The 22078-nt window shown below is 35.8% G+C and overlaps 2 protein-coding genes across 3 annotated transcripts in view; one reads left to right on the top strand and one right to left on the bottom strand.

Annotated features, from left to right (window-relative positions):
- LOC140154618 (uncharacterized) overlaps nt 1-478 on the bottom strand; it is a 48826-nt gene extending 48348 nt beyond the window's left edge. The window contains 1 exon segment of the mRNA XM_072177186.1: nt 343-478. The gene's annotated coding sequence lies outside the window, so the exon portion shown is untranslated.
- On the top strand, nt 463-17973 carry LOC140155640 (ethanolamine kinase 1-like). 2 transcript variants are annotated; one of them, XM_072178556.1, is made up of 9 exons: nt 463-569; nt 7715-7920; nt 10246-10505; nt 12273-12413; nt 13190-13332; nt 14110-14193; nt 15154-15314; nt 15978-16051; nt 17675-17973. In XM_072178556.1, exons 2-9 carry the CDS (start codon nt 7804-7806, stop codon nt 17745-17747), a joined length of 1053 nt encoding a protein of 350 aa, XP_072034657.1. In that variant the 5' UTR covers nt 463-569; nt 7715-7803; the 3' UTR covers nt 17748-17973. The 2 variants fall into 2 exon arrangements, with proteins under 2 accessions (XP_072034657.1, XP_072034656.1); XM_072178555.1 differs by having other exon boundaries at nt 515-637.
- The last annotated feature ends 4105 nt before the right edge of the window (nt 17974-22078 follow it).

Raw genomic sequence — 22078 nt, 5'->3', positions numbered from 1 at the left:
GAAATATGTACCTTAAAGCCTCCAGCATACTTTCCTGCCGCTTGCCGCTGCGGCAAGCAAGCGGCAGGGCGTTTGAACCAATGACAAGCCTTTATTGTGTCCGTTTGTCTGCAATGCGCATATGCGCGTGCGCCATGCCGCTCAGCGGCAAGCGGCAGGGTAGTATGAAACCAGCATAAGGCCTACATCTGGTTTTATATGAACAGATGAATGATCATGTGATGATGATGCGATTCATTTATCATGATTTTTGAGAATTGAGATTTCGTTAAGCTTAAATGTAAACTGAAGTTTCAAACGTACCACTTTCAATAAAATCTAAATTAAGTACTAAAAGCTTACTGTCATGCAACAGAAGATGTCAACGACTCAAAGTTCCACGAATGATAGATGAAGTCAGGGACCAAATTCGTGTGATACATCGCTGCATTTGTTATATAATTCCGGTGTACGTGTGTTTACCTTTTCACTCCTCTGTTGGCCATCAATTAAATTACGCGTCACTTCCGGGTCATTCTGCACAGCTCGTAACCAAAATCTGTACCCCGTTTTTTTTGTTGGCTCATGAGGTAAGCTTAAACACAAGTTTGCACGAAAGTGTGGCAAAGCATTATATTTTCTCAATTTAAACCTCAAGGTATGTATATTTATATAGGGCAGCTATCTATCCAACGGCTATTTCACGTACCTTCTTCACGTTTGTGTAGTGAGATTTAAAAGTGTCACAGTGAGTTTTATATTATAGACTCGCTTGCCAGTCCTATACGCCGTACCTATACATGTATATATTTAAAAGGACTGGCTTATGCCATTTTGGATGTCAATGGGAAATACACACGATTTGCGCCGGTTAGAAACTTGAAAAAAAATCTTTAAAATTTCATCAATGTATATAAGTGGTACCAACCTTATTGTGCTTGCTAATTTAAGACTCGGTTGAAACAAAATTAAGGATCGAATGCATTTTAGTGTCCAAAAGGCAAAATTATCGTCAAAGTTCTGCGAAATCGGCACCCTTATGAAGGTTCAGAATTCAATTGGGAACGAAAATATCCGATCTTTGCGATCAAAAACACAAAATTACAACTTTAAACATACTATTGGCAAAAGACATTATTACCAAACAATATAGAATAGAAAATTTGACATCATTTTCTCAAAATATTGAAGAAATTTGCTCACTAGACATCGAAAAAAGTACGCAATCCAATTCCCGTTCAAATGCGTGGGAAACTGAAAGTGCATAATCCCCACTAGTTTTATACATTGATGATTGAGTCTTGACATTGTCATCCATGAGATGAGTGATGGCTGCATGCATGGATGGCTATAATTAAAGACGGAGATAAAAACAATTTATCGCGTCTGATGTCACTGTCAATTATGATCCTTGATTGGTTTACACAGGTTAATCAGCGCGTAAAAGGAAGACCGACCTATCTGGTGCTGATCGGAGAAAAGAAAAGGAATAGCAGCAAATGGCGAAAAATTCCGTACTTTTGCAAGGCAAAAAGCAGCTTTTCTAGGCATTGTGGAAATGGTGCCTTTCACCAAAGAAAGTTTCCCACTATAAAGACCTAACTTTTGACATGGTTTGCATTATACGTCGAACAACTGAATACATGCACAACGTACGGACCAATATATTTTTGTAAACAATTTAGGCCTATATCAAAAGGTATATTTTCGTACAATTGTACAACTATCGTTTCTACCCTATATGACCTATAAAAGTTACCTGTTATCAAAGTGTCTGCAAAAAACTGGTCATCGCAAGTATCTTTGATGCTGAAAAGTAACAATATTCACGCAGGGACAGGCCGAAAACCTTACCTCGATCGTAAAATCCAGCCCATGCATGTCATAAATAATTCATTATTGCATTGTGTAAATGTCACTGATTGTGTCCACGTATTGTTATTGCACCTGTTAAGGGGGAATAACACCCTGATTTTCATCAGTACCCCACTTCTTTTTTTTCTTGCAAATTTATGACGTACATAAATATGTTCATCACCTCATGTCCTGAACTTATAAAATATATCTACATACAAAGTGCATTTGAATCATTTTAGTAAGTCATTTTAGCCCTATATATTTTTTGTTTACTGTAACCTAGTAACTCAGATCTGTGTTTCATAACAAACCATAATTTATTCTTTTGAACATGTTCAAGTAGAGTACATGAATAGAATACATTAAATCCTTTGTTATACGCTCTATAGAAAATCTAGTGGTGCATGCAAAATATAACCATGATATAACACTGAATAAATTAAATAAACACTTATACAATTGATGCATAGTCATTAGTCAATTTAATAATATAATGTGTTGTTAGGAGAAGAAAAGGCTATTAGGTCACCGTATGTCAGGTTATAGGTCAATTGGTTCAGGTCAAATTTAAGCATCAATTTTGAATACACATGTGAGAGTCTGTGCTATCATAATGAGGCATAATTTTGATATTCTGTCTTTAACTGGATATATATCGAGAAGTGCAAGGTGGATATACTAATATACCTTGGGATGTAAATGGTGAGTACAATTTAGAATGCCTAGTTGAGACGGATTTCACAAATAAGTATAAAATAGTTACCAAAATCACAAAAAGTTAAGCTTACGGAAAACTACCCAATATGGTGGTATAGGTGACAAGAAATACAATATTTTTCAACATTGCTGTAGTATGGTTGTGGTAACCTGTTACCTATGGCTTAATTAAGTTTCAGTGAAATAATGTCGCAAGTTAAAAATACAAAATATAGCTCAACATTGAAAATAGAAGCATTTTAACCAGTTCCTTTTTGATAGTTGTGGAGCACCAAGTTCATGAAGTCATAAAAGAAATCAGGAACCACTTATTCCCATTTTACATATCAACTTTATTTCCCTCATGTGTTAGCAACACATATCCAAAATTTTAACGAAATCCGTTGATAGTAAGCTTTCCAAAATGAAGTGAATTTAAATCATCAGTGATGTACCTCCTTTTGGCTTCTATCTTCAAAAGCATGTAATCTACATTGATACCGATGCCACCAATAAAACGAGAAGATTTGCCCCTTCATTTTGCATACCACTTTGTCCAATTTTTTTTTTTATTTTCTTCACAAAATGCAAAAAAATGTAATAAAAAATCAATGGATGTAGTACCCCTTAAAGCAGAAGTCATGCTGAATTTATACTCGATCGCTGGATCACCATGTGAATTCGCCTATTAAAAAAAAAAAAAAACCTCTACGACCAGGTTGTTAAGCATCGAGCACGCTGACTGGCTTAGCAAATATCCAATTATTTTTGTAAACCAATCGGGTTAGACGTACTTAACTGGCGGGTCACATTAATTCATACCGTAAAAGGCCGTCGCCTTCATTGATTGGCTTACGATTGCGATGAATGGTGTTTGCAACCAATCACAAAACGGGTTACAAAACGTCATGCCACGAGGTAGCCGGAGGCTTCGCTTTTCTGCTAGCTTTAAAAGCGAGCGAGTGGTATAAAGTCAGTTTCACACCTGTGATTTATGGAGCATATCATAAAATCTCGGAGCACATACACAGCGGATTTGACAGATAAAAATGACATTTGCAATTCTGAGCAACGGGATTCCATGAAATTGAAGATTATGTACCGGTAAGTTATTCTACTGATCGGTAATAATTAACAGCTGGTCTGCTGTATTTGAAGTGCATATTGAAGTTTGTAAGTTTGTGACTTTGTACGTTATGTGCAATAGATATTACAGGAAGCTTAAATTGGCACGCTTTCCTGCAATTTGTCTGTCGCTTACGAAAGTTATTGGGAGTTCAGGGCACGTCACACTCGGTGTGACGTGACCTCGCTGGGCATAGGTTTGCATGCCGAAAGGTGCAAAACTAACATTGGCGCCCGGTTATAAATCCGCGTTCAGCAAGTCATCATCACGGCACTTGTAAACAAACCGTGCTCCAGTTTGATTGACAGGTGACGTCAGACGCGATAAATTGTCTTTATCTTTCATTATATGCCCCGGGGCTATGCCAGTTCCAATAAACTCCCGGCTCCGACTGGGAGTTCCAACATGTGCTGTGTATGCTGTATGTGTTTAATGTGCATTCACATCACACTTAGCTGTCGGTACGAAGAAATCGTTGCTCCAAAATGTTTGCAACATTTGTAATCATTTTTCACCACAAAATATGACATGAAAACACAGGTGAGCAATGTATGAATATATGGAGAGGTCAAAATTATTGTCAAATTTAATATTTTGGGACATTTATAATGAAAACAATTAACACTGAAGACACCCTATGGAACCTGCTACAACTTGAGAACAAGCCCTCAAACGTTCGAAATTTGTAGTTAACTTACAACTGTGGCTATGCGTACTAACTGTCTATATGCGTGCAATATTTATGTGTACCCCCGGGTGGTGAATTATAGGGGGGGTGGCAGGCCAAAGGGGGGGGGGCAAGCATTTTTTGGCAGGTCGAAAAGGGGGTCAAGCAGGTTGAACAAGGCCGATTTACCTTTTGGGGGCCCTGGGCCAGGCAAAAATTTGGAGCCTGCATGTGCACTCAAGTCAAGTGGCCAGGTTTTGGTTTACAAATACGGTACATTTAGGGACATACTACAAGATTGATTTAAGTAGGACATTTGGGTCGGAAGCGCACGAAAAAAAGAAACATGCACATATGTATGGCAACTTTGGGGGTTCCCAAATTTTGCTGGCCTTGGGCCTGGGCCCATCTGTCCCAATGGTAAATCCTCCCCTGAGGTCGAAAGGGGGGGGGCAAGCAATTTTGGGCACATATATTTTGGGCACCATTTCTATATTAGACCCTAAAAAGGTGTAGAAAATGTTAGGAACATGTTTAAATATATGGGTAACTTCACAATAAAGGGACATAAGCTGTATGCTCAACTTTGTGAGATCAGACAAAAAATAATAAAATCATTCTTGGTATGAAGTTATGTTTTTTATGTTTGTAGTAGGCAGATCTAATAAAATAAACAACTTTATATAAATTGTATGTCTCGTTTCTTTTTTATAGGCCTTCAAAGTCGGAAAATGGGCTATTTTGAGCCATAGAATTCTGACACAAAAAAGTATGGTTTTATATTTGACTGGGGCATTACTATAATCAACCATAACTATCAATTTGCTGCATGCAAGTTATGAGGTATGGTTGTACCAAAAAAATGTTAAAGTCTTGTAGGGAATTTCATAATGCTTCAGGGAGAAAGCACAACTGAAAGAAATCAATAACGGGCGAACACGTGTATGTCAAATAGTTCTCAAAGTTAACAACAATAAATCTTCCAAAATTCATCACAAACTTGGCCTCTTAAGTAATAGTCTAGTTAAAGGGGCATTATAAGATATCGCACACAGAATTAATTTGGGCAGTTAAGTCGCTAGAGGACGTTGGCGATTCGTCAAACTTCGTATGTCAAATGTATGTCAAATTTTTGTTCGACCGTGAACGAAAGAAATGCCGTCTAAAAATAGACACGGAATCCCAGCAGCCTCGATCTGAAGGTGATGCCTGAGCACTTCCTGGGCGGGAGTTACCACGTACCTTTTACACCAGAAGCAGCCTACACTGCCGAGAGACGAGGCGAAGTCTCTTGTATGTCAAATTTGTTACAACCGTTATAATCGTTCAACCGTGAATATGTTTTAGTTACCTTTACAGAGAAATATGTAGTGTGATGTGTTTTACTTTGCAAATTACTGTAATCCATGAAAGAAAGTAATGTGATGTGATTCTGTGTTGTGATATTGAAGGAAAACATCATTAAAAATTGTATGTCAATGTTCAACCGTTATCACATACAAATTTGATAGTAATACACTAAGGCTGCAACATACTTTTTGTGCACCAATGCTTGGGTTGAATGTTTACTTTGCAAATTACTGCAATCCATGAAAGAAAGTAATGTGATGTGATTCTGTGTTGTAATATTGAAGGAAAACATCAATATAAGATCATTGAAAAATTGTATGTCAATGTTCGACCGTTATCACATACAAATGTGATAGCAATACACTAAGGCTGCAACATACTTTTTGACTGTTGGATGTTTTTTTTACAATCTAGAATGTTTGAAGTATCATAAGAGGTACTTTTTATTGGGACATTTCCACAATAGAGACATAAAAAAAAAATCTTTGACAGTGTGTCTGAAAATTACTCAAATACAAGTGAAACTGCATTGAATATTAAAATATGCTGTAAGGCCAGTATTTTTATCGTTTCTTATTGATGGGATTGGTAAGTGAAAATAAAACAAATTAAATTTACCCAGCAAACACTCTCCTTTGTGTCTCTTTTACCACCATGTGTATGTCAATGTTACAACCGTTATAACATGCCCCTTGCTTGAATTCGTCGATGATAACCAAAATTGGGAATGATAGACTATGTTGTCATTACTATTTTTTTAAAGTACAATAATTTGCCACTTGTTACACAACAAATCAACTGGAACAACTGAATTTGAATTTTTGATAGTCATGTCAGGATTTCATGTCCCTTTATTGTGAAGTTACCCATATGCAAAATCTCCGCTCGCATTATATGAAAGACAGGTTCCCCAAAATCTTGCATAGTGTAAGGCAAAAAAAATGGTTTGCTTGTCCATAGATCACCTTCAGTTGGGTCTTTGTTTTTCCAAGTACCAAAAGTATAAAGGTGAAGTACTTTTTGTATGTAAAACACTCACTGACCACAGAATTTCCACCAAAGACAAATTCAAGTTAAACCCTTCTTTATTTGACATGCTGCATTTTTAAGTTGACAACAATATTTTACTGTCTAGATACTGAGGATGATTATACGAAATATCGGAACCCTCAGCCAGGTACAACTGGACAGGTGAAAACATGCAGGAAATGGTATTTTACAACATTTCTTTTTATATCTTCAGTTTTTCAGATGAAAAATTCATGATTTTATGTTGTTGGAAAATTGTAAAAAAAAACCTTTTTTCAAAAAGAAAAAGTTCTACGGTCAGAACTGACGAGATGGTCGGTCAGACAGACGAGGACAAGCAAACAACTTTTTTTTTTTTGGGCGGGGGGTCCAAAGATTTTGGCACCTCAAAAGTGGGGGAAAAAGGTTTTTTGGCACATCAAAAGGAGGGGGCAAAGATTTTTTGGTGTGGGGGGGGGTGGTGGGCAAGCGACTTTTGGCAAATTCATCACCCCGGGTGTACACACATAAATTATTGCACCACCCATATATTACATCCCAAGACTAGATTAATTGATATGATGTCAAATGTCTGAGGCCTTGTCCTATTGTATCTGACCATTTTTATAAGAGGAGCTAATGTTGTGGTATTATTTAATTGAATTTTACTGCATTAATAGTATCACCTGGGCGAAGTTCATGTATACAGTCAAATCCACGGAAAAATATAGCAAGTATTTTACTCTTGCAAAATGGATTGAGACGATTGCATTTCAATAAATAAGTCAATAGCATGGACATATCTTTACTTGGAAACCAACAGAATTTCCCATAAGGTTTGTGTTGGTAATAGAAGAAAAACTGTGAATATACTCTAGTCTATGGTACAACACATAAGCTTACCCTGAAGGCTTACTCAGAGTTAGAGAGTTGGTTTTTATCCATTGTTACAGCCCAGTATGGATAGTAGTACTCATGCCTATCTTTGTATAAAACTAGCTATAATTTCTAATATATATTTTTTTCAATAGTGTCTTCATACCTAACTACAACCAAAGTTGCCAGTCCTTCAAGGCACTATTTACTTCAAGACTTGAATGATTGAATCACTGCAAGTGCTATGGCAAATCTAAGACGTATTGATGTGACAATTGATGATTCCAATGTGGAGCCTGGCATGCTGGAGGTAATGAAAATTGTGCGGCCAGATTGGAAACCGGAGGATATCAAATTTAAGGTGAGGCATAATCAATGGTTAAGGGTCAGTCCATGTCAAAACAGACTGAGTGTACACCCACCCTCTTGGATTATGCTCTCCTTTGGCTCAGGGGTACCTTTCATGGACCCCTAGGTGAGGTCACAAGAAAAAAATTCAAATTCAATTTCGTTTCCGAATGGCGGGCGATCTAAGTTTGGCGACCTTGACCAAAATTGGGAATTTAAGGTGTCCAAATGACAAAGCGCTCTCTTTGAGAGGCATTTTCTTCTTAATTAAATCAGTTGTGACCCTCTTTTTGAATGTGGTCACTCACTGGCTGTGTCTGAAATGCCTAATGCCAAAAAAGATTGATTTCGAATTTCGTTGGGATTTCAGAGGGGTCAAAATCAGCACTTCATACTGTTCAATCAAATTATCTTTGATTTTGAAGGACCCATGATAATGCCACAGTGCACTTATAGGTCCTAATTATGTTCAGAATGGATTAACCATGTGCCAATGTCTATGAGCAATTAAAAAGAGACATTTCTAGACCCCCTACAGAATTTTAGGCCCCCCTAAAGTGGTTCAGCCACAAATGGCGCTTAAAATCAGCAAATTTTGACACCTAATAACTTTAGGTGTACACCAGATATGAATTTCTAGTCTTTTGCATCTGAAAGAATGTAGTCTAATGTTACTAGGAACATACGATTTGTTTTGTATTTTTTGTGTTTTGATACTTTCAAAAAGGTCGTTGATCTATAAACATTTTTCGTTATAGCGCCCTCCTGAAGGGTCTGACACATAACAAACTATACATTTTTGGAATCCTCATGACCATACGAGCCATTTGACATCTTACTTGACATAATTGGGAGCATTCTGAAAATTTGACCCCCATAACCTGTACTTTGCATGTGTATCGTTGCCAGGAAGTGCATTTTTGACCCCCTTAAAAATCCATACAGAGGATTAGAAAGTATTTTTTTCTTATTACTAGACTCAAGAGCAACTTGAAATATCAGGATAAATAATACAAATGGCTATAAAGTGATCAAAAATATAAAAAAATATCATACTAAAATTGGCATTTTGTACCGTATCCTGTATGCATGGTATGTTAGGAAAAATGACTATTTTTGAAAGCGTCAACTTAATACTAAAACACAAAAAATACAAAACAAATCTTATGTTCCTAGTAACATTAAACTACATTCTTTCAGATGCAAAAGACTAGAAATTCATATCTGGTGTACACCTAAAGTTATTAGGGGTCAAAATTTGCCGACTTTAAGTGCCATTTGTGGCTGAACCACTTTAGGGGTGGCCTAAAATTCTGTAGGGTCTAGAAATTTCTCTTTTTTTAATTGCTCATAGACATTGGCATATGGTTAATACATTCTGAACATAATTAGGACCTATAAGTGCACTGTGACATTATCATGGGTCCTTCAAAATCAAGATAATTTGATTGAACAGTACGAAGTGCTGATTTTGACCCCTCTGAAATCCCAACGAAATTCAAATCTATCTTTTTTGGCATTAGGTATTTCAGACACAGCCAGTGAGTGACTACATTCAAAAAGAGGGTCACAACTGATTCAATTAAGAAGAAAGTGCCCCTCAAAGAGAGCACTTTGTCATTTGGACCCTTAAATTCACAATTTTGGTCGAGGTCGCCAAACTTTGATTGCCCGCCATTCGCAAACGAAATGGAATTTGAATTTTTTTCTTGTGACCTCACCCTGAGCCAAAGGAGAGCAAAATCCAAGAGGGTGGGTGTACACTCAATCTGTTTCGACATGGACTGACCCTTAAGCATGAATTCATGATGGACAATCCTTGGATATATATAGGAACATAAATTATTTTGCATATTTTTAGCGTTAGCGCCATGCCCATATCATACTATCATACTAATATTTTTTGTGACGTAACTTCCACTGCACATGAGAAAGGCGATTGCCGATATCTGATTGATAAGTCGCTAGCATGCCATTTTGTCAAATCACAAGCACATATTACTTGAAGGCAACTTTGTTGCTAGCCAAGACAAAACCTGGAAGCAACTGTACAAAAATTAATACTGCCATCATTTGATCACTGGCAATTTTTGAATCGCATGCTCCGTCTGCTTGTATGATATGGCCTTTAGGGTTAGGTTTTAGTTAGGGTTAGGCATCAGAATTAGGGGTAGGTTTGGGGTTAGGGTTAGAGTTTGGGCAAAATCATTTATGCCCCTAGAACCAAGGATTTCTCATCATAAATTCATGCTTCGAACAAGCCTTTACATGTAAGTGACTTTCTCCAGTGAAGTTTGCAGCTTCTAAATTTAATTAAAATCTTAATCTTTGTAAACAGATCTTCACTGATGGCATCTCCAATAAAATAGTTGGGTGTTACTTAGGAGAAGACAAGCAAACAATGGTTCTCTTCCGTGTGTATGGCAAGAAAACAGAACTTCTTGTCGACAGACAAAAAGAAATTGAGACATTCCAGACCCTGTTTAAAGTTGGATGTGGACCAGAGCTTTATGCTGCCTTTAACAATGGATTAGCTTATGAATATGTCCCAGGAGTGATTTTGTCTACAACAAGTGTAAAAGATGAAAAGGTTTATAAGTAAGTACATGTACTATTGGGTTATTGAAATCCATACACCCCCTATGGAAGGCATGAACTTAATCTTCCACACAGGGAGTGTGAATTTCAAATGGAGTTAGCTTAAGTAGCGATTCCATTTGTAATCTGCACTCCTTGTGAGGGAGATTAAGCTTGTGTCTTCCGTGGGGGTGTATAACTTGTATGGATTTCAATTGGAGTACGTCCATTGCTGTCCTCCTTAGTTCAAAAGGTAGCATGCTTTCTTTACTATAGTACTAGCAAATAGAATATTTTTCATTTGGAGTAGACTGGTTATAAGTAGAGCAGTTGTTGCTTCATCTGGCTTCATCAAAGACTTTTAGGAATAGAAACTCTGGTTTTCTTTTTATTGTATCCTGTACCTTTTCCTCCTTCATTTAACACCACCTGGGGTCACACTTTTTTCTTCGAGATATTTGATGCAATAAAAACACAAAATAGGCATAATGACCTGGTTCGTACATAAGGAGTGTCACACCTGGGTAGGGAAAACATTCTTTTCTATTTGACACCACCAGAGGTTCATACAATGTACCTTGTTTACATTTGGAGATATTTAATTTGAAAAAAGACTCAAAACATGAATATTTACCCGGGTCTTATGAGTGTCACCCTGGGTAGCAAAGTATTTTATTTCATTTTTTACTTTTATCTCTTTCATTTGACGCAATCCATGGATCATACACCCCCCCTCAAATTCAGTTTTTTTACGCTTTTTTGGACAAAAAAAGGTCCAAATTTTGTGCACTTTTCACAATGCCCCCCCCTGCCTTTGGAAAAAAGTCCACGTTTTTCAAAATCGGCACCCCCCAAACTCCTACTTACATATGGGGCCGTCTGAACTGATATTTCAACTATATTTTTTTTGGTCTTGTGAATTAAAATTGGGCCAAAGTATAGGCTGTGGAGCTGTAGAAATTCCCAATGAGCTAAAGAGCGACAATTATTGGAGTTTTACTCAAGGAGTTTTACTCAAGGCAAAAAACTGGAGCTTGATCCCCAATATGGATTTTTGGAGAGCCTGAAAATGGGACCCTTGATTGTTGCACATACCCGTACCACCTCTACATAAGAGTGCTTCCTCCGGGTATCAGTGGGCATTGAGTCATACAGTGCTGTAGTATGTTGATATGCTATTAAATACTCTTCACTTATCATGCTGACCTTGCAGATCTAATCTTGGTATATTTTTATCAAATCAAACAAGCTATGCCATATAAATAACTGGACAATCAAGTGGGTCCAATTGGAAGATAATATTCATTTGAGTTGTTTAGGGAATTAATGTGCATTGGAGAAAGAAACCTAAACTGTCAAATACATTGTCAAAAATCATTAAGAAAAAGAGGAAAACATAAAATACCACACACATATTCTGTAATTTGCAAACAGTAAAAGTCACAGATGACAGAAACATTGTTATTGGTGTTTATATTTGGGCTATTCAATTTGAAATTTGCCTTACCCCTGTGGAAGATTATGAGAAAAGTCTTTCATTGAGTGAGTGTGTTTTTCGAATGGAATTAGCCAGGGATAATTATTTTGACATCCACATAACCTCTGTATTATGACTTTACCTTACTGGAGTGTGTATTTCAAATGAAATTTACTCAATTGTGTATTCTATTTGAAACCACATACTCCCTCTGTAGAAGACTTTGGCTAAATATTTCAGAGAGGGAGTGTTGATTTCAAACGGAATAGCCCCTTTGATTTTATAATTTTTTGCATCTTTACTATTTGCAGGTTAATAACCCGAGAAATGGCTCGATTACATGCAGTCAAACCAGAGGATGGCAAAATACCTGAAGCAAGTGTATTTAGAACAATCAAGAAATGGCTTGATACATTACCTACTCAATTTGAAGATGCTGCCAAACAAGAAAAGTAATTAATATATATCTAAGAAACAAAGTGATAGATTCACATGATTAATGAAGGCCCAGGGCTACTCAAGTTTCATAGTGTACACACGTGTGACCAGAGATTTTCGAAACATATCGTAAACAGGAGTTGTCCTTCTGTGCAAAAACTAACCTAACCATGAATTTGTCATGGTTTTGTAACAAATTGTATCCCCTAAACAGGATTGTGTCTGAAAGGTACCCCTAAGCAGGATTTTATCTTAAGGCACCACCTTGACAGGTTTTTGACAAAATGCACTCCTTATTATAGGGGACAGAAAAGTAACTTAGAAAGTAACTTAGAAAGAATGACAGAAAGAAAAAATGAAGGAAGGAAGAAATAAAGAACGAAGAAAGAAAGACAGGATGGAAAAGAAAAAAGAAGTGAAGAAATAATGACAGACAGAAAGACAGATAAATAACAGAAGAAAAAAACAGCATCGATCATAAAGGGTCATTCTCTGATTTTTTCATGAAAAACATTTGAGATACCATTAGGATGAAATCTATAATAATAACAGCTTGCAGTTTTACCCTGCAATCTGTGAACTGCAAAATCTAGTGTTCAGTATGTATGTTCAGTATATATATGGCGTCTATTTATGGATATACATGTTTATGCAGCGCTTTGAGAAAATGCTAGCTATTTAAATCGGCACCCAATAAAATGCCCACTGACATCACTGCCACATAACAGTGGAAAAATGTAACAATATTATATACATGTAGCATCATTTTCTTTACCTATCCTCATCACAGGTATTCAAAACAAGTTGCAACTCATGAAAAGCTACGGAATGAAGCCGCAATGCTAGAGAGAGAGTTATCCAAGCTAGACTCGCCTGTTGTGTTCTGCCATAATGATATACTACTAGCAAACGTTATCTATGATGAATCAAAAAGTGAGTTGCCATCATTGCAGGCTTGTATGGTGCTTTCTGTATTATACTACATGGGCTAATAACTCGAATCCTATTTCCTTAGAACTTTTCATTTACCATATTTTTTCTGTTAGCCATAGCCCTCAGCTATCATAAACTGCTTGTTTGCCATTAATCTGGCGGTGGGTCAATGAAGGGGTCAAATTTCAAACTTACGCTAGACAATTAACTCAAACAGTAAGGTGTTGGACTCTAAGTGTGTGAGTGCTTGATGTTAGGAGTTTGAGACCCTGCCTACTGTGTCATTTCTGTTCTCATGGAAAAATAATGTGATTGTTTTAAAAGATGTACATACATTCTTGAAATTCCCCTGGACCAGGAACTTAACTGCTAAATGTCTTGGTTTACCTGTATGAGATTGGGGGAGCTGATCCTGGTTGTGATGGTTATAATAGGCTGATTAGGTTCTACTCTTATATAGAACTGCATACCTGAATGATGCTAATATAAATGGTTAATAAAGGTGCATCTTTGGCCACAGTAGCTCACAGTGGTCACCAAATTTGTGTAAAGTGTACTGAAGCTATATGCCTGTGCTCATACCTCCCTTTTTAATTAGCTAATTATGTTAATTATTAGGTTATCTTTTGTAGATCAGAATGCTTACATATGCTTAAGGTGCAAGTTATGTTGATGAACTCATTCTGGGTGTGACAGTATCAGATATTTGTCATATATATGTATTGCCCATTGTAAACAATTATCTTGTTTTTCTTTATTAATCACCTTTCATTTCAGGCAAAGTATGTTTTATAGACTATGAATATGCTAGCTACAACTACCAGGCCTTTGATATAGGAAACCATTTTGATGAAATGGCAGGTAAATACTGTTTTTGAAACTTTGCTCCATATTTTTCAACACATCCTTAGTGAATGAAAAAAGAACAACAACTTTATTGAACATGATCTATGAAATCAATTAGTTTCATAGCATTGCAGTTGGTGAGATAATAAAAGAAATGCAAGCTGACATGTCTTCTATGCACCAGACTTTAGCCATAAGGCGACGACAAATAAAAATCCTGTTCTACGGGCCTGACCAACCCAGATTTTGCACTTTTGGGATTTCTTTAGATGTACTGGGGGATGAAATTTTCAAACAACAATTTTTTGACTATAAAAGTGAATTGATTTTGACTGAACATTCAGAATTTTTCAAAATTTGTTTGCCAAAAATTTGTAGACTTTTTCAGATTTTTCAAGCTTTTGGTGATTTTTAGGGTCATTCAGAAAAAAAATTTGAAAAATCTGGACAGACCAACGCTACTTAGCGAGTTGGTCTGCCCATAGAACACGGTTGTTTGATATATAGAATTGGCTTCATTATTAACTAAATGCAAACTATAGATGGCGCTATTTATCCTAAATCATATTTCTTTATTTGCAGTAACTAAATAGCGCCACCAATTAAATTTTGTCATTAATAGATACATTTTATATTCAAAAAAGCTTTAAAAAATACCATAAAAGTGAAAAAATTTATAAAAGAAGGGAAATTAAAGTTGCGAATGACTCCAAAGCATCTGTATACATTAGCATGATATCACCTTTAGCTGTTTAAGCCTAAAATTTGGTTGCACATGATGTTTTGTTTGAAAATTTAATAAATGATCCCATCAAACATCCGTGAGAACAGAGTGTTTTTTGTTGTTTTTTGTCGACTGTAGAGGGACATTGCAATGTTTTGTATCCCTATAGATTTACTTATGCTCAATTCAGTACTGCTCTCTCTCTATCACCTTGGAATTAATTGTCTTCATAACCATTTGTATTTGTCCAGGTTTGGATACTGTAGACTATAATTTGTATCCAGATAAAGCCTTTCAACTCAAATGGCTCAGGGAATATCTTATAGGATGGCATGAAGTGACCAACAACAAGGAACCTGTCACAGACAAAGATGTGGAGATCCTATATGCAAAAGCTAATAAATTTGCACTGGTAAGTCAAGTTCGGGCGGGTTATTCCATTGAAAATTCATACACCCACTGTGGAAGTCCCCGGGTGGAAGACATGGCCTTAATTTACCTCACACGGTGTAGGTTTCAAATGGAGTCACCCATTCAGCCCAATTTAAAATTCACACTTAATGTGTGGAAGATTAAGGTCATGTCTACCATGATAGGCGTTGTATGGATTTCAATATTTATAGGAGGGAATAGCCCATTTATAGGAGGGGTCTCAATTTTGGTTGGCCCTTGAGCAGCTCTGAATATTGTACCAGACGAGCAATAACTGTGCATATCAAAGTTGCAGGTCATTTCGTGAAGAACAGGGGATTCAGCCCCGGCCCTGATATCTGTCATACTCAGCATTGAGGTCAACTTGCACTGCCCTTACAGGCTTGGCAGCTTATGGTGGATTTGCAGAGCATGTGATTTTGCTGCAGGGCGCATTTCTATTGGCTAGTTTACCGACTGTACAAAGATAATTATTTACTTAGTGTTGATGCTGTGTGACGTCAATGTTTTTTTATTATTAAAAGGTAGAGCTAATTTTATTGTGTATGTGTATAGTGTTGATGTTGTGGTACGGTTTTCTAAAGGTACTCCAATATGATAAAGTGTTACTAAGTGTAATGAGTACTGTTTATTTTGTTTGCAGGCTGGCCATTTCTTTTGGGGTGTGTGGGGATTGATTCAGGCTCACATCTCAGTTATTGACTTTGACTACCTCGAGTAAGTATATGCAAAATAAAAAGGTTCATTTTTTAATGGCAAGGCATATCTACAATTTAGGCATCAACAGCATGAAACTATCATCTTGTAGAGATCGCTGACAGGTTTATGCCCAGATAGCTATTTAGTCCGGTTGCTAAACATGATTTTTACGTGGAAGCTTAAAGCTATATTGTAATATTTGCTGAGGAGGATGCCCTCAATATTTTTCAAAATTCTATTTTTTACACAATTTGTAATATACTTTATAAAACTAATATACCCTGCAAAAATCAAGACTATAGGTGCTGTAGTTTTGTCAAAATCCAAGATTTTGAATAAAACGCAGGAACCGTTGTTTAATTATTATGATGGAAATATTAGTCGAATGCATATGCAAATTTTATAACACAGTACGTACATTGCGTGCGGGTCAGTCATATACACATATCAAATGATCGTGCCGGTGTGACAGGCATTGGCGACATCCGTGCTGGTAGTGGTAGTAAATTCCAATTTTCTCTGCTTTACCACAGTTGTTCAGCTCCAAATGGATAGGAGACATATCTGACAGTAAACGCTAACATTTTATAGAAAAGAAATACTGATTTATTTTTATGGAAATGTTACAATATGGCTAGAAGGGAAAAACTGTACTAGGCACTTGGTAGCTTCACTAATGCATGACTCGCTGTTCATCGGGCTTTCAACAACTCCTCCTATACCTTTGTACAGGAGCCAACTGTTGTTAATCCGTGATGAATCCACACTTTTACTGTAGCGTATACGCCGAACGCAGCAGCGAGACTACACGTTCTGGCGAGCGCCCAGTAAAATTCGTCATGCCTGGAACCTTTATGCGTATGCAAGCTTACAAGTTGAATTCAGTATTTTTCAGGTAGCGACTAAACTTTGCCGTTTTATTTTGTAGTTTTATTGATGATATTAACAGAGAAATCATCAAGTTTTTGTAAGGCTTAGTGACAATGATTAACTGACATTTCCTCGTGAGATAAGCGTGAATTATACGATCTTTAGCTTCTTTTCGTTGTTGAAAGGATTCAATCATGTTTCACCGTTGTTCATCACCGTTTAACAACTCGCGTCCGGCGCGTCTGCGTGGTTTACTTCGCAGACGACGCGGCCGCATCGTTGTTAAACAGTGATGAACAACGGCAAAACATGATTGAATCCCTAAATTCAAGTTGAAATTCATACTCCTCTATGGAAGATATGACCTTAATCTTCCACACAGGGAGTATGAATTTCAAATGGAGTTACCTGAATGGGTGACTCTGTTTGTCATCTACACTCCCTGTGTGGAGGTGATGCAATCAAGCAAAATGAGTCGGATGTCGGGAATATTGATTTTAAGATATAACCAATAATAGTATTCAACTTCCTTTGTATTTTATTGTTCTGAGCAACACTAAAATGACCATAACACTAGAACCATAAGTCTAATTATGATGGGGTTTTCAGCAAAATAAAGCTCAGAGAATAGCTCATGTAGTGAAATTGAAAACTGAATTTTGATTTTGATCGACGTCAGACTCATTTTGCTTGATCGCATTAATTTATTATCTTCTATACGGATATCAACTGCAATAGCTTATTACGTCAATTATGTCTTACTTCTTGCAGATATGCCATTATTAGACTCAATGAATACTTCAACAAGAAAGATGAGTTCTTAGCTATACCATTGCCACAATAGAAGACAATACCTCATGGATCATCACACTGTCATGATAGTGAAGGAGTTGGTAGCAGGAATATGAAGATTTTGCTATTTTGCAACTTTTCTTCAAAGATTTTAATGTACTGTAGTCTACAACATACACATTTTATCTCTGAAAAATTTAGTTGAAGCCTTTTCTGTTATACCATTAGTACTATAAAGTGGGGTGACTTTGGACAGTGGGGTGACTTTGGACAGGCATATTGGACAGGGTTGCTCAATTTAAATCAATAATGTTTTTCTAAAAATCATTGATTTAAATTTAAATAAATGATTTTTGGAAAAAATTGTGATTTATATCAAGCAACCCTGTCCTATATGCGTGTCCAAAGTCACCCCACTGTCCAAAGTCAACCCACTTTACGGTAGGTGATTGGTAGTTAAGTTTTCAAATTTCAAATAGCCTTATTTACATGTATTTATGTTCAAATATCACAAAAACTTTCTGCCAGATATAGTTTCTTTCTACTTTGTGAAATCACAAACATTCCATGATTATGGGACCAGGTAATCACACATGTTTAGGCCACCGTAGTTCAACACTGACCTTGCCAGTAATACCATCAGAAGACAAGGTCCTCTGTTATGGAACCAAATTCCAAAACATACCTGTGATTCAACATCAATTAGCTCTTTCAAAACTCAGTATAAAGCTCATTTAATTTCACTCAATAAATAACTTCTGACATGCACCTTTTATTGCATACCATGAAATTCATCATTATTCTATCCAATTACTTGATTAATGTCTAGATTACAGAATGTATGATCTTGTATTCTGCCACTGTTGCCAACATATATATTATAATATTAATATTATATATTTCAATATTAAGTAATTAAATCATTTATATTTCATACGAGTAGATATTCATACATAGTGGTAGATAAAATGAATTAAAAGTTTTAACTTCAACACTATACTATTTTCTCGCTCACCTGGAATCATATGACGTCATCAGTGAGAGATATCCCAATTGTAAACAAGATATCATCACAGCATCACCATCTGATGAAGACACTAGTCGGACTAGTGAAAACATTCCAGGTGAGCGAAAAAATAGTGTAATTCATTTATATTTTGTTTGGGTGACCGTTAAGTCGAGCACTGCTCTGTATGGTTTGTCCACTATGCTCATAGGTATTAAAATCATGGAATTATTATCTGCATAGTAAAATTAAACTGAAACTGAAGTTTAGTTTCTTTGATACATATATGTGACACCAAAGGAAGCCAAAGGAGGCATTTGTGACAATTGACTATAATTATTATCTTATACAAACATTAGGCTATCATGTACTGAAAACACCAAAGGTGTAGCATATACTTGGTTTAAAATTTGGTGATATCTATTTTTTATATATTTTATTGTTTTTGTACTCCCTATCTTGCCTTTATCTCAATTTCAATTTACCACCTTTGGTCTCACATCTTCATGGACCAGATCATATCACATTATGTTAGGCTCTGCAACCAAATTTGTTTGATCTTGAGATCAACCTTAGGTGTTGCTTTAATGCTTGTTATTAATGAGCTAACAACTTATTAATCAAAATTAATGGTAGAGTGTCATTAGTCAATACATTACATACAAAGATTAAATTTCATAGGTAATAAGGAGCGACCAAGCATTGACAGTCAATCAAAAGATGGGACAAATGACAAATTTGTCTCCATTGCCTTACTGATTGATAGGCCCATTTCCATTTTTCTGTATCAAAGATTATTGAAAGAGTTATTTTTGACCAGTTTTATACTTGCCTATATATTCTCAGAGTCTTATACTCCCAATCAGTCTGGGTTTTGACATTCTACCTCAACCTGCCAAAAAGGATATTGATATTGTAAATAGCTTAAATAATGATCTTTCATATTTTAAGTTATTACAAAACAATCATCAGTTGAGTGTGAATGAGAACAAGACAACATATTCACGCTAAGTTCACATAGTGACAAAGTAAAATTAATGATAATACTTTTAATAAGTATACATATAAATGGCATTAAAAACGATTCATTTACCTCGTGTTATAAGTGATTATAATTTAAATAGGCATGATCATATTGAAAATGATTTTATCAAAAATCTGTTAGAAGAATCTCAATGATTAGAATGAGTATGTATATCTCTGCAAGGGCTTTTAAAAGCTGTTTATAACTCATTTATTTTAGCTCTCTGTTAGACTCACATTTTTAATGAAATTTCACCGCTTCACTAGTGGGTTCACAACCTTTGACTGCTTCCTTCTATAGGCAACAAGACTTGCTGTAGAGGGTGTGATGAGTTGGTCACATATGTTATTGAGTGAATAGGCCCCCTCGTTTTAGTACTATGGTATTATGGTTTAAATGTTTTTCATTATACAGGGTGTCCCAGAAAAAATTACCGAGCGAATAAAATTGAACGTAAGTCGAGAAATAGACATCATATTCATAAAAATTAAAATGTAGCGTATAGCTTATTTTGTTGTGCATCACATATGAAAATTTTATTTGATTCGGTTGACTGGTTGCGAAGAAATGAACGATTACATAATGCGTGCATCAATGCAGTTCATTCCAAGTTTGATCAACAGGCGCTTTTTTCATACTCGCTTACCACTACCTAAAGTTTGTGTATCTCATTAGATTTAGTCCTCATTATCTATTTTATAATCCGACGGTGTTGTCATTCATGCTTTCACAGAAGATGATAACAGTTTGTTCGAGAAAACTTTGATTTCTGCAATTGGATGCTTTCCAACTTCAATTCTTTATGTTGTGCAAATATGTTATATTTTAACTTTCCAAAGAACATTTAAGCCAAGAATAACAATGATCAAGTGCTTACAACTTTACGCGTGATTTTTGATACCATGCAACATTAATGTTGAAGTTTTAAAAGATTTAAACTCTGCATTGCAATTTCTTGGAAATATTCCAAAAACAATGTGTGTGAGAAAGTTTTTAAGCCAGTTGGAATTCTTTATGCAATAATTCTTTATGCAACATTTATATGAACATTAACGAAAAAATATGTTTACAAGTACCGAGCATGACCTTACAAGCAAGCTTTCATTTTCAATATTGTGCAGGTTTTCAAATTTGAACAAAACCTAATTAAATGTTTTGCAAGAAACAGATTGTTTAAAAAGAACGAAAAGGATTTCACAGAAGTCCATTGACAGTTAACCACGAGTGTAAATTGTGTTGAATGATCTTTCTTTCAAACTTGGAATGAAGTGAATGGAAGCATGCGTTATGTAATCGCTCATTTCTTCGCGATCAGTCAACTGATTCCAGTAAAATTGACGTATAAGATGCAGAATAAGATGGGCTACACGCTGATGTTTAGATTTTTGGATTCTGATGTCTATTTCTTGACTTACGTCCACATTTATTCGCCCGGTAATTTTTTCTGGGACACCCTGTATTGTGTAATTTCTATTTACTTCTTGTAAAACAAGACCAACTCAAGGGCTGATCTGGGCTTTTCCATGTATAAATAAAATTTGAATGAAAAATTAAATGAAATGTTCATCGTTTCTTTTTAACTTTTTTTTTATAGTTAACTTGCTACCAATACATGCAAAAGCCGGATGCAAAAGTTGTAAAGGTTACTTAATATTATTAGTACTTACTGTAATATTTGTAAGTTATGCCTAAAAATTAAGGGTAATATCATTATTATAGGTGGGTAAGCTGATTGACAGCCTCAGTCATCCACTCCCTTTACCCCATCAAAATGCAGATTTTGGTATCAGGTGAAAGCTCATATTTTTCTCATTAACATATTGAAATTAGGTGTTCCAAATCTGTATATTTCTGAAGAAATAATCAAGAAACTGTTCAATTAGTCTTGACAGTGGTATACCATATTTGAGACTAATTCTACAGTTTTTACAATGATATCTTTGGAAATACACAGATTTGGAACTCCTAATATCAATATGTTATTGAGAAAAATAGGATCTCTCATTTGATATCAATTTATTATATGAATATTTTTTCAATTTCAATTCAATTTTTCAATTCAAGAAACATTTATTTCACAACTTCAAAAATACATAGTATAAATGACAAATGCCATAATTTTCAAACCAATTACATACAAAGCAAAGTAATGAATCCGATCACAGGCCCACTGATGACAGTCAAATGCGATCACGTAAGAACAAACAACCTATTAAAAGGCAAGAGACAGGTCAAGAGAGGGCCTAAGACAAGATTAAGAATATCATTAATAAGACCACTGTAGACTATATTATCATCACGCTATATAAATTAGGGGTTCATTCATATATTTTTATGACTAAATGGTTGTTTA

The sequence above is a fragment of the Amphiura filiformis genome, chromosome 6, assembly GCF_039555335.1.
Source record: "Amphiura filiformis chromosome 6, Afil_fr2py, whole genome shotgun sequence".
NCBI lineage: Eukaryota > Metazoa > Echinodermata > Ophiuroidea > Amphilepidida > Amphiuridae > Amphiura > Amphiura filiformis.
Note: the sequence above shows the minus strand (reverse complement) of the source record. Positions and strands in the feature narration are given on the sequence as shown.

Coding starts and splice junctions, on each gene's coding strand:
- LOC140155640 (XM_072178556.1), top strand. CDS start 7,804: ATGGCAAATCTAAGACGTATTGATGTGACAATTGATGATTCCAATGTG. Junction 7,921..10,245: donor CGGAGGATATCAAATTTAAG/GTGAGGCATAAT, acceptor CTTTGTAAACAG/ATCTTCACTGATGGCATCTC. Junction 15,315..15,977: donor AAGCTAATAAATTTGCACTG/GTAAGTCAAGTT, acceptor TTTTGTTTGCAG/GCTGGCCATTTCTTTTGGGG.